Source organism: Clytia hemisphaerica, unplaced genomic scaffold (assembly GCF_902728285.1).
Source record: "Clytia hemisphaerica strain Z4C2 unplaced genomic scaffold, Clytia hemisphaerica genome assembly, whole genome shotgun sequence".
In the NCBI taxonomy this organism is placed as follows: Eukaryota; Metazoa; Cnidaria; class Hydrozoa; order Leptothecata; family Clytiidae; genus Clytia; species Clytia hemisphaerica.
In genome coordinates, this window is record NW_027103644.1 from 455651 (window position 1) to 469482 (window position 13832).

At 35.9% G+C, this 13832-nt stretch overlaps 2 protein-coding genes across 2 annotated transcripts; both read left to right on the forward strand.

The window, feature by feature from the left end:
* Positions 1 to 2771: 2771 nt before the first annotated feature.
* Positions 2772 to 4419, forward strand: LOC136802886 (2-oxoglutarate and iron-dependent oxygenase JMJD4-like). Its single transcript, XM_067059645.1, has one exon. It carries the CDS (start codon positions 3107 to 3109, stop codon positions 4265 to 4267), a length of 1161 nt encoding a protein of 386 aa, XP_066915746.1. The 5' UTR covers positions 2772 to 3106; the 3' UTR covers positions 4268 to 4419.
* Positions 4420 to 4743: 324 nt separating this feature from the next.
* LOC136802887 (uncharacterized) lies at positions 4744 to 13809 on the forward strand. The gene is made up of 11 exons (XM_067059646.1): positions 4744 to 6218; positions 6383 to 6514; positions 6868 to 7128; positions 8103 to 8357; positions 8561 to 8860; positions 10056 to 11006; positions 11233 to 11454; positions 12291 to 12435; positions 12643 to 12828; positions 12972 to 13090; positions 13179 to 13809. Exons 1-11 carry the CDS (start codon positions 5030 to 5032, stop codon positions 13610 to 13612), a joined length of 4194 nt encoding a protein of 1397 aa, XP_066915747.1. The 5' UTR covers positions 4744 to 5029; the 3' UTR covers positions 13613 to 13809.
* The last annotated feature ends 23 nt before the right edge of the window (positions 13810 to 13832 follow it).

Genomic DNA, 13832 nt, shown 5'->3' on the forward strand with positions numbered 1-13832 from the left:
CGCACTAGTTATCTTTGCTTATAACAAATTATTATTTTTCAATATATTTGTTAAATATAATTTTTGATAAAAATATTTCAAATTTTGTATTTAAAAAAGGTTGAAAAAGTCGATTCTACTTAAGAGCCATTTTCTGTAAGAACCAGGCAGGTAGTGATAGTAGAAAAATTTGAATTCTTCCATTTTTGGATATTTGGTAGACAATAGTGAAAAACTCAGAATCCCAAAATTTCAGGTCCCCAAAATCCATAATGGCAGATTAACAGCCAATCAAAAATTTCACTTTTTTTGGCCGTTTCCTTTGTTACAACTTTAAGAGGCATTTGTTCAAGTTGTAACTAAGATCACATGGGTTTTTATTAATTTTCTTGAAGTACCCAATTAGTGCTTCCAAAAAAACCCATGTGGCCTTAAACGCAAATTCCATAATGGCGGCCTAAAAACGCTCCAAAATCCATTTTCAGCCATCTTTAAGGTGCCATTACTCAGCCCAGGACTTTTTTGGGGCAAATTCTTTTGCTGAAATGTGTTGAGCAACTTTATGAAAGCAGATTTAAGCAATTTTGAAAATTTTTCTTAAAGTAGACTGGGCTTTAGCAGCCCTGAAAGGCGGCTCCAAACTCAAAAAGTAGCAAATCCGGCTCAAATTTTTCAGAGTTGCAACTAATTTCGGGCAAAACCAAAAATTGGATCTGATAGCCTAGACTATGTATTTTCAGAAAATGAAATAAAACCCATGTGATCTATAAGCATGAAAGAGAAAAAAAAGGATCAAAAGAGTCCGATAAAACTACATCTTTTAGGCCTGTTTTCAAGATCCAATTTTTTCATATCCAATTGTTGCATATCCAATTGTTGTATACGTTGGTCTATTGTCAACCATTGTCCAATCCTGTAAGCAATTGAAGCACCGTCAGTAATAATCTGAGAATAGAACAATAACATTATGATATCACACAAATAAATTACGGTAAGAAAATTTGCGAGTACAACACGTGGTCTTAACATTTTTCCCTCGCAAGTTTGGGGGGAAAACGAAAGTACTCTATAATTTACGTATGGGGAAGTGGAAGAAAGTTTTACAAAATAGAAAAGTTTGGTTTATGGGGTTTGGGGTTAAAGAATCAGTAGTGTGAATTTAAGCGAGTTTCTATTTTGCAATTTTTTTACAGAGCCAAATAAAGATTTTTTCTATTGTTCTTGCTCGATTGCCTCTAAGGATAAGTTCCGTAGGTAGGTATGAGGCTTTAGAGACATAATATGACGAATTTGTGGGAAAACGAAATTTAACATTGCTCTAGTCTGCTTGGAAAATATTTAGATTGTTTTATTTTGTTCAAATCAATAAGTAAAAGATATACTATATATAAACATAATGCTTACAAAAAAGATTATTTAATAACAAATGATAATAATACACAAATATCTCTTAAAAAAAAGAAAAAATCATAAACAATTTATTCATTTATTTATTTATTTATTTATTATTAAAAGAGTTACAGTCCAGGCACACGAGGACCTCTAAACCGATCTTGTACAAAAATATTTTTAAGGTACAGTTTGTCAAGAGGACTTCCCCACACCCTCCAATTAAAATCTTCATTCGACTTGGCTTTATTCATCTCGTCAGCTCTTCTTTTCCATTCTTTGATTTGCTCTCTCTCCATTTTGGTTAAATCGTCGGTGATGCTCAATTTTACGTATTTCTCATGCTGTCTTTGAATGCAACTTTGATTGGGCGCACACCATTTGATTGTTTTCCAACTCGAGAGACGAAGGTTGGTTGAGCTTTTACGTTGACGTCGTTCAAAAGTTTGTTCACGAAATCGATATCTTCTTTATTTTCTTTTTCACGCACCCAGTGGATGATGATGTTTGCGTCTATTGATAGCTTTCTTTGGTCTTCGATTTTTTCTTCGACTTTCTCCCTTCTAAGTAACTGCTTGATGTTTTTTAGGTTCAACGAACCATTTACTTTTGCAGCGTCTGCAAAACTTTTTGATTCTTTTGCCACTTGAACTTTCAAAGTCTTAGCATTCACTGTCTCTTCAATTTTGGTGGATAGCTTCTTTTCCAGGATGGAAAATTGGCTCTGGATTAGATCAGTTACTTGATCAGGTATTCCTGACATCTTACCTGTAAGTCCTTGACCACGGTATTAAGTCTCTTTTCATTCTCACTTTTATGGTGTTTAATGCTTTCACATGCATCAATTTCTTTATAGCTGTGTGTACAGCATTCTATTCTTTCTGCTTGATGATGGATTTTTATGCTGAGGTCTTTTGCCGGAGAACAACAAGTTATGCATTGGTATTTTCTGTAACCTTTATTCAAAAACATATTCAGCTGATATGCTGTCCAGTGCAGGCATAATGTAGCATTCTTTGACAATTATGACATTGAATCTTCATTTTTTCATTATCCTTAATGCAATTATGCTCCGTACAACGGTTGTTGTCAATCTCTTCTTCATCAAGAGTCAGGTTCTTGTCAGGTGATGCCAGTTTTTGTCTAAATTTGGTTGTTTTTTCCATTTTTTGAAATTTTATTAAAAATTCTCCATTTTTTTGAAAAAAAGAAGAGCACAACCTTCCTGTTTGACGTTAAACTTATTCCTAATTTTTTTTTCAAGCATCTTTAGAAGAGAACTGAAGCTATATAAAATGAATACATTCATTTTCATCTTCCGCCTCTAATTTGAAGCCCTTCCAGTCACAAAGCATTGTGGTGTAGAATCCTTGTTCCTATCCATAAAACACACTTTTTATGAAGTGCCATTTTAGCTAATTTTTAATTTTGAAGTTTTTGGCATGCAGCCTTTCTAATTTAGATTTATTTGCGTCAGCAAAAAATTCTGGGTTCTAAAGTACATTAAGAGCCATTTTTTAAAAAATCTTCAGAATAAAGAAAGTGTGATACCTCACCCTCTTAGATTTTGATGAAATTTTGACCAAATGATCTATCACACAAGAAAATAAGACCCTGAAAATTTCACCTTGATATCTCACGTAGTTTTGAAGATACAGCGTCTCAAAGATAGGCTACTAAGCGAAAATTGACCCCTAAATTTGGAAACTTGACAGCACCAGTCATCTTGTTTTATAGAATGGTTGACAGAATAGAAAAGAACATTTTGTATGAAGATTTTGTTGCACAACATTTAAAAGAGAATAAACCTTGCATTTTCTCGTCTAATTTAATCGCTGATTGGAAATGTGTAAACAGTTGGGTGAAAAGTGATCATCTCAATACTGATTTTATTGAAAAGCATTTTGGAAACTTGACAGCGCCAGTGATGGATTGCAATAAACAATATTTCTCATCACATGAAAAGGAAGATATGAAGGTATCAGAATTTATCAAATATTGGAATGATCGTGATGATAGATTACTTTATTTGAAAGACTGGCATTTACAAAAGCTAACTGATGAAAGGTTTTATGACATTCCCACTTTTTTCACTTCTGACTGGCTAAATGAATACTTTGACAGAGATGGCAAAGACGACTACAGGTTTGTTTACATTGGAGTTAAAGGAAGCTGGACTTCATTTCACGCTGATGTCTTTCGTTCATATAGCTGGTCAGCCAACATATGTGGTCTAAAGAAATGGATATTCTTTCCGCCTGGAGAAGAAGATAAATTGAGAGACAATTTTGGAAATCTCCCCTTTGATGTTTCTTCATTGTCCCTAGACGAAATGGACATAACTTATTTCGTAACTTTCCAAAAGTCTGGTGAAGTAATTTTTGTTCCTAGTGGTTGGCATCATCAGGTATTTAATTTGGAAGACACTGTCTCTATCAATCATAATTGGGTTAATGCTTTTTCTATTGGATATTTCTGGAATCATCTTACATCAACATTGAGATCGGTTCAAAAGGAAATTTCTGACTGCGCTGAAATGGATGGCTTTGATGATCAATGTCAGTTGATACTTTTATCTTGTGCTGGTATGCACCACAAAGGTTTCTATGAAATGCTTTGTTACCTTGCAATTAAACGACTTCAAATTCTTGAAAGTGAGCCTGATAATAAGAGAATGAATGCAATTTTTATAAGCTCCCAGCCAGGAGTTGTTTACAATGATGGAAAACTCTCAAAAGGCAACAAATACAACCAACTCATTACAGACTTAAGAATGCTCAAAGAAATGTTGTTGTTTCTTACTAAAGATTCCTACATGCAACGGACAATTAATAAAGTAGAACTTGAAGAATTAAATGTATTGATATCTAGGATATCTGATTCCTTGGCTAATAAATAGTCATTTTTGTAAAACACACATGAAATTGAATATTTTTCTTGCATGTTTTATGTTACAATGTTCTGATATATTTTTTTCACCTTCCAATTAAGATTTGTAATCGTTATTTATCAATGAATAATGCGTAGCAAACATCCAAAGAGTGCACAATACAGTTGTAGTGCTTCATAAATATGTATTTTCCAAAAATCAAAATGTTAAAAACATAACTAAAAGTTTCATGGACTTACGTACAATCATCAGATGTGACTAAAAACAGTGTTGAAAAGAAATTTATGTACAAGAAAAAATTCTGATTCATTAAAAGGTGATTAAAACATGTGATGGGTAATTATTAAAAGATCGTTAAAAGATAAAAAAGACAAAGGTATTAAAAAAAGACAAAGGTATTAAAACTGTAAAATTCTCAAGGGTCTGGTGGGACCTCGTTACTAATCGTTATTTATTATAATACGCATGTTTTCTTCTTTTTTTTCAGTAAAAAGAATAAAATAAATGAAGATAAATGTCTACTACAAGTAAGATAACATTAGTTGGGGCTTGTGTATCAACACTGGGCATCATCACCTTTGTCCATAGGTCACAACAAGATGACCGAGTTCGCTTGAGACAAGGTGTCATCAAGGATCAAGAACGACAAGAGCGAAAACGCAAAAATCTTGAAGATTTGAAGGAGCAGCAACGATTAACACAATATTTTGAGAATAAAGAAAATAGACCAGAAAGTAGTTAAATCATCCAAGTACTACCTTTTGATCAGTAATGGATAGCAATGCGGGCTTTGGTCTGGCTTTGACCACAGGAATCGCAACACTGGTAGGTGGCGTGGCTGCATGGAAAATACGAAAAGAATACAAAAAATGTGAAGCAAGCAAACGAAAAGATTTGTCTGAGGTTGTTCATTTAATCCAAATCAAAGATATCGGAAATCTGTTGGATTCAGATAATTTGGAAGTGCAACAATGTGCAGAGAAACTTTTGAAACAAAGAGCAATGAGTCCTCGATACTTTCCAGAAATTCTGAGATGTTGCTTGTCAGACGATAAAGAGACTGTTTTGAAGGCTGCCACAGCTGTTTTTCTCTTGTCTACTTCTACAAACGAAAGCAAAGTTTTCTTATTTTATAAATCAGCCCTACACGTTCTTTTGAAAGTGATAAAGAATCTTTCAGAAGGGTATAATTACAAAACATTAGTGGCTCGTTGCAAAGAGGACGTCATGATTGAGAAAACCTTTTTCAAATGTGTTGGCTCAATTTTTCACTTGACTTTGAATGATTCTCAGATTGCCAAAGCACTGTACCAGGAGAAGAACTGTGTTCGAGATATTTTCATGCATATTTTAAGTGATCATGGTTTTCACATATTGGCAGATGTGAAAAGGTGGTCAACGTATATCGTCCACCAATTGATCCAAATCGAGGATAAAGACGTGAAAGCAACATTGCGCAAATGGGGGATCATAACAAAAGCAACATTGTGTTTGATTCGTTACCTTGGTGATTTGCTGCTAACACAACTTTGTTTACAAATTTTGGTGCAGTATTTAAGTGATGCTGTTGATGAAATAGTTCAAGTTTGTCAGGAAATGGCTTCTCTTGGAATTTTACGACACCTTGTTGGTTTGTTGCGTTGCGAGGAAGAGGAAAATATAGTGCAATTGTCGGCTATCATCATCCACCACTTTTGTTGTTTTGACATAGATGTGAGGAACTTGAGCAAAATCCCTGGAATCATCAAGATCTTATTCACTGTGCTCAATAGCAATGAAGCAAATATTCAGAAAACCGTTCTGAGGATCTTTAATTATTTATGTGTCAGCAGTAGCAGTTTTCAGAAGAAATTGCTAGCTGACAAACCTGTCTTGAAGAGACTTTCAATTTGTTTGGTATCAGGGAATAAAGAAGTTGTCCAAGGAAGTTTGATGCTGGTGCACGACCTTGCCATGCCAGGTTTGATGTTATGATTATGTCAAGACGGAATGCTTTTAAACCAAAATAGTTTGTTCTTTGAAGTTGACTTTACTTGCAAGCTCGTAAATGCTTTATCTTCCCAAACAGAATCCCAAGAATTTGTTTGACATTTTTCAACCATTGGTCAATTACTTTCATTTCAGGCAAGCATGCTGCACAGAAGTTGATTTCGTCTAATCCAGACATTCTGAAGGCATTAGTTTCGCTTGCAGTTTCTAGTTCTGGAGAACAAGTTCAACTGATTGCAGAAACTCTTGGATTCTTTTGTTCTTGTGGTTAGTTTTTTTCATTACCAGCCATAAACAACTTCGAAGTTATTATTTTAAATCTTGCCACCCAACATTCTTGACATCTTTGTTTTTAAAATTTAATTTGATACACAAACTGTTTTTACCTTAAAATAACAAGAAATTTCAGCGTACGCTTGTTTGTGGAACACACAATCATTTTCCATTTCCAATTTCCAAGTAAACAAACTCTCTGGTTTGTTTTTAAACTGCGCATATCACAACATTGTCCAATCTTTTTCGTACAAGTAACGCCTAATCAAAAACAAAGCTTATTCGAGACCTACTTATTCTGGAAAGTGAAAGTAAACACGAGCATAACTGAATTGTTTGTTTTACAGAGTCATTACATTCGGTGCTTCTCAAGCAAGGTGTCATCAATGCAATCCTTCATTTCACCAAAAGTTCCGACACCTCCGTCCAGTTCTGGGCATCAGCATTGCTGTTGAATCTTTCAATGATTTCGGACGAATTCAAAGAAGCCATCATACGAAATGGTGGATTGTTTATCTTGTTGGAGATGGCAGTGAGCGGAGATGAGGTGGACATGCCGGATATTTCTTCCAACGCAACCAAAGCTCTCGTTATCCTCGGCTTCTTAGGTGAGTCTACTCCATCACCCATCGACAATCAATTCTAATGTTTTTAATGTCGTTTCATACTAAATTGGAGTGTTGGACTGATTTTATAAGAGCAACATTTTAAAACAACTGCAACATTTTTGAATTTAGTTTATTTCATATTATTTTTAAAACGTTGCACAAAAACGGTCCTTACACAGTGGGCCCAGAGGTGGAAATAGGGAAAAAACGAAAGTTAAAATTTTGCTTTATTAATATAATTTATGGAATCTTGAATAAATTTCTGATCAGATGCCAAAGTTTCAGGTCTGTATCTGATTTGTAACTCAAGTTATGTGGCTCCAAAGTTGACTGAAACCAGATTTTAATGAAAAATCAAAAAAAGTGAAAAATGCATATTTTTGAAGATTCTGAACTAAATTCAGCTTCTAAATCAGTTCATTTTGTGTGATTACCTTAGAGACATTATATTCTAAAGAGAAATTGCTTAAAAGTATGTATAAATGTCCAAGAGCGAGAAAAAACTCAAATTTTCAATCGAAATTCTCATCACGAAAATGCTTAAGGTAACCACAAATGTCCAAATATCTCGAAAACCGCTAAGTGTCACATATCAAACCATATATGTTTTGAAAACTACAGACACTAACCTTTCTAAAAATGCTGGAGTTTTGATGTGACACTTAGCGGTTTAAAAGTTCAAATTTTGCCTGCATTTTCCAATCTAAAAATCTCAATTTTCATGATAGATCTCAAAAGAAAGTCAAAAGTTGAAGTCTACTATTTTCTATCTCATGTAATGTGACCCTAGAGCTCTATGAAAGCCTTTATAATACAAAAATTGTAAGAAATAGTTTTTTGTTGCTCTCCCTCTCCCTATTTCCAAACTTTTGCCATCTGGGCCCAGTGTGCCTTATTTTCTTTCGAAAAACTCCATCTGTTTCTTTTCATTATTTTAATGTCTTCTAATAGCATATTTCTGCTTTGCCTTGTAGATTCTTCTATCAACGTTAAACTTGTGTCTGGTATGGACGCAAGTACGATCATCGATGGGACAGAATATTGTCCAGGGAAGCAAGGCATCAATATTGTCTCACTGGACTTCGTCAATTTTAAGTATTCCAAAGGCTTAGTGTTGCAGCCAGAGAATTTTGCCAACTATTTACACGATAATCATTTTGGATCGCTAAAGAAATGGGACCCCATTTTTCTGGTCACTCAAGGAGATTGTACGCTAATGTCAGATGAAGGTACACTATTTTATACAATCATGTTTTCAATTAGCTGAGAATCTGATTGATGCTACGACTTGAATTAGTTGTTTTTCCCAACGGAAAAGTGTATCTGAGTAGGTTTCCCCTTTAGGTAGGTAAGTAGTACGTAGTTCTGACGCTCTTAATAGTTGATTTGTTGAATGGAGATGTGCTGTAATCATTTCATGTTCAATTTACAGGTGTGGTCAGTAAAGAATACGAGAAGTTCATTCCTGAAGACCAGCGTGAAGAATTTCTCAAGTCACCAGTCTGGACCATGTTGGTCTCCGCACGAAAGACGCGCATGGATTTCAGTGACGACAACTTGTTGTCTCATTTCAAATTGTCGTTCGAAGAATGCGTCAGTGTTGTGTTGAAGGAGAACTTCACGGATCCTTTGATCGACGTCCTGCTCAGCTACCCACCTTCCAGTACTTTGAACAAAACGGATGATTTGGAGTTGATCGAAATATTAGCAAGACACCATTTTCAAAGAAAAGGTACGCTAGCGATTTTTTCAATATTTAAAGATTATATAATTGAATGTTAGGGAAGGCAGTAGCTTCCTTATGTCATAAGATATCCGATGAAATTATTCAATAAAACATTTGATGCGATAAATAATTCGGTAAATTCGACCTTCTAATCAAACTGGCAGCCTTTGGGTTGGAGAATGTTGGTATTATTTTGCCCTGCTCCTCCCACCCAATAGAACTGAAAACATTTGAATCAAATTCTTCGGATAATTCATCAATTGATTTATTGAATAGGTTTAGTAGGGGGAATTTTGTTCGATTTTTTGGAATCGCTTGACTGTTTTGTTAGAAGCACTTGTTATACATTTTTGGAAAGCTAAGGGGTAGGGGAATCGAAATTACTATGTTTCCAAATTTTTTTTCGGACACTTTGGTGTGATTTTCGGACAAATATGACGGTCTCAGGCAAAATCATGGGTTAAAAATTAATGAAATTTTAGCTCGAAAAAACGAGACCTGTTGTATATTTTTGGAAAGTTCTCAAAAAATTAAGATTAAGATATATTTGCAAGTATAGGTGATTTCTGTACCTAACTCGAGATATTAACCCTTGAAAACCGTGTTTTTCAGCCAGAAACAGCTATTTTGTCCAGTTTTTGCGCTTTTTGAAGCTCAATATCTCGAGTTAGGTACTGAAATCACCTATACTTGCAATATATCTCTAATCCTAATTTTTTGAGAGCTTTCCAAAAATATACAACAGGTCTCCGTTTTCTCGAGCTAAAATTTTCATTAATTTTTAACCCTATGATTTTTGCCCGAGACCGTCATATTTGTCCGAAAATCACACCAAAGTGTCCGAAAAAAAATTGGAAACATAGTAATTTCGATTCCCCTACCCCTTAGCTTTCCAAAAATGTATAACAAGTGCTTCTAACAAAACACTCGAGCGATTTTACAAAATGCCCTCTACTAGTTATCGCATCGATTTTTATCGAATTTTTAATCAAATATGGTATCTCAAAATTGAAGTTTTTATGGTATATTTGATCACATATGATCATAATTTATTGTATCGAATGTATTAACCGAACGATTTATCGCATAATCGAATATTTATTTCATTAGGCAGCTACGGCTTTTCATGAAGTATGAATCCTATACCCACTTTGTCAATTGTCATTCGCACATGAGTTATCTTGTTTAATTATTATTCTAGCAATCACAACTACGACAGGATTCTTGGAGTACTTGAACGAAATGATCTGGTCTATTGTCTCATTACAAATCAAACATATCGAAGAGCCAGAAAATGCAGTCAAGTTATCGCATTGTATCGGTGCTTTGAAAATCCTTCACTCCTTCAGTATCGATAAAAGTTGCACCATAGAACTTATCAGTCGTGGTGTACCCAGAGTTATTTTATGCTTATTGGTATCTCTATGCAAATATATCCAGAGCACACAAAACTACACCGTCTTTAGCTTCAATCGACAAGACAGTGTTCCTGAAAGCGAAAAACGGTACAGCCCTGACCCCGAAGACGAACTCAATTTAAACACTCCATTTTTGACCGGTAACCAGTTCGATTACGTCACAGCCTCCAATGACAACATTTTCTATGAAGAGGACGAAAGGACGGGCCGAATCACCAACGACCGACAACCGAAAGAAACCACTAGACGAAGGGCGGATTCTTACATTGTGCGGGCGGATAACAAGAGCAGACAGAGAAGTGAGAGTCTTCTTTTCGATCGTTCAACGTCCATTGAGCCACAGCCACCACCGGTTGAAGAAGTGCTTTCTTCGCCATACACACCATCGAGGAGAGGTTTGCAACACGAGGAGGCCGTCAATCACCAACAGATGCGGCGCATCTCACGAAGCATGAGTATCTCCCTACAACTCACCAAATCTGTGGTGGGCGAAGAATCACAAGACATGTTGCCAGCGACTGATGAAATTGCCAAAAAACTCACCAGGCATTCCGTCATGACCGTTTATCACTTGATCAAAAATGCCGGAAACGAAGCTCGACAGAAATTGCTTGCAATGCCATTAATTTCAGTGCTGTTCAACCTATTATCGTGTTTTGATGAGCCGTTCAAATTTGAACTTGGTTTGCCCATCTCTTCAATCATCATGAAAAGCAGTCAATCGCTTCATCAAGGTATTCGGTCTTTTTCTTATGAAAAAAGACAAGATCAGTTTGTTAGGTTGATTACACTCTACAAACAGCCCGCTTTTTTACACTCCAGAACCTAAATAAATAAGTAGTCAATTCAATTTCGGTCTACTTTTCGGCTCTGTTTTTCTCTTATGAGTCCAAGTAAATTAAACTCTTTATTTGGGTAGAAACCTCCGCCTTAAAACTTGTGCTTCCTTATTCCTCATAGATGAGTGTGGAAGTATAAGCGGCGCCCATTTGACGCACACCAGCTCCCCGCAAAGTATGATCCTTTCTACAAATAAGATGTCCATCTCAAACCAAAATTGGTTTTTCGAAAGCGTCAAGGCTAATCAGTTCGTCAGCACTAGCCTGTACGAAGAAACTGATGAGAAAGTTGATGGGTGGTATTTCGAAGTTGTCATTCACACCAAAGGCATTATGCAAATTGGTAAGGCAAACTCCTGGCTAAGTGTCATAATTTGTTCGTCGTTGTTTGAGATAATCTTATCCCAGGGGGTCATGCAGTTGATACCAGAAATCATGATGACAAGAATTAAAATTTGAAAGTACACCCACCACCCCTCAGCAGTTAATACCCAAAAGTACCTAGCGCATTTGACTTTTGGTAGGTTGGCGCCACCCCCTATTTGCACTTAGTGCCCCGTAGTACTAAGTGTCATTGACTATTAGCAGGTTGACACCACCCCCTATTCTGCCCTGTTTAGTGGCCCTGAATGGCTGAGTCTCAAGATAATCACTATTTGAAACCTGTTCCATGATGTACTTTAGTAGCTGCACACAATTTCAAAACAACCGGATAATGGATTTAAGATTCCTGATTTGGTAAATCTGGAGAGTAAGACAAATAAAGCCTCAGAAAGTCTCTAAAATATTATAGAGCTGTAAGTTATTGATTTGGATAAGACCAGCTTTTTCAGCAGTTAGTTCCCTAATAGTGCCATTTCATTGACTTGAAATTCATAGCACACCATCCCTTACAGCAGTTAGGGTACCCACAAGGTACTAACTGCAAATTCGAAAAATCAAATATGACCCACCACGGTACTAACCGTCATGATGTCTGGTACCAACTGCATGCCCCCTCTCTGCCTATCTTGTAATCTTATTTTCGTTTTTCTCAAAAGTTCGTAAAAGTTAATCTCTACAGAGAACGTTTCCCTCTAATTCACAAAATTATTTTGAAAAGTTTCTTTCTGTAATTCGAATGCCATAAAACATTTTTGCTGTCACCATTAGAACCCTTCAACGTTTTGCTTTGTACAGGTTGGGCGAACGAAGAATGCCATTTCAACGCGCGGAAAGGGATCGGCGTTGGAGATACGAGCAATTCATGCGGCTTCGATGGCACCAGGTGTAAAGTATGGAGTGGTCCTTCCGTCGATGTCGCCATGGAGAATGATTATGGATTGTAAGCACTTGTCTTTCTATTCCGATGTTCATAAGTTTCCAACCCATCACTTGTATTGTTTTGTATGCTTTTTAAATCTCCTTTTGTGCACTAGGGCGGAAAGTAGAGAACGAAAATGGTGATTATTTTTCAAAATCGAAACTCAAATATAGGGAAGTACTTTTATACACAAATATATTTTTAATACTGACAACTTGCTTCTACAAGATCTTGGCAGATTGGTGACGTATTAAGCGTGTTGTTGTCATGGAGTGGAGTGGTGTCTTTCTGGTTGAATGGCAAGGATCTTGGAGCAGCTCTCAAAAATGTAGACACATCTAAACATTGGTACCCTGCTGCTTCCCTTTCCATCGATCAACAGTGTTCTTTCATCTTTGAAGAATCCCAAATGAAGTAAGTAACGATTCGATCAAAGCTTTCATCGCAAAACACCCTCGTTTGTCTTCAGTTTGGTATTCCCTCGATTATTGAACTTCTATCGCCACCTTTCTTTTTCTCGAGTGTCCTGAGCAACTTTTTTTTTCATTTTTCTTCAGACACAAAAAGACCACATTCGTCAGCATCGAAGAAGTTTATCAACAATTCAAAAAGCAACCTTCAAGCATGGTTTGTTCAACACAAAACGTCATCTCTCAAACGAGAAGCCTTACAAAAGGTTCGAAATCTTTTGTTGTCTTTCTCATTTTATCATGAAATAGTGATCTGACAATCACTTTCATTGTTTTCTGTCGGTTGCATTTCAGGTATGCGACCAGAGGTGGCGTATTTCTTCGAAGTTGATTTGACGCACATGAAGGACATTTCCATCATTTCTATCGGTTATACATGCTGCGGAAAAGAAAGCCAGCCAATCACAATCAAAATATCCATGGGATTCTTGAAGAGTGTCAAAGAACGAGACGTCTTGGGCTGTGGGTTGATTCTGCAACCTGTCAAACTAATTTTTCTTACTAAAGGGACATCTGTTATTTGGGAGATGGCGCTCGCTGAATATCTTGATGTTGAAAAGTTTTCTGATGAACGGATTCTTCAATTGCTCCCTTTTGTCAACGTGGAGAATGTGCTGATGAACGTCGGACAAAGTTGTTTTGTTTACGAAGCGGCAAACCTCAACAAGTCCAAACAGAAATTCCTCAGCTTTGTGCTTAGTTTGATCGATAAGGAAGAAAAACAATGATTTTTTTATTTTTTTATTTAGAAGATAAATATGATTGATTGTGTTCCATTAAGCGAGTGAAATTACTATTGAGGTGTCGCTCGTTCGATTTCTTTTCGAATGAGATTTGTGTTTTTGTATTTTATTTTCATATGGATTTATAACTTTTTATAATTTTTATTTTTAATTTCAGAAGAATGATTTCTTTACTCGTTTCATCTGTATTTTCCACAACTTTTAT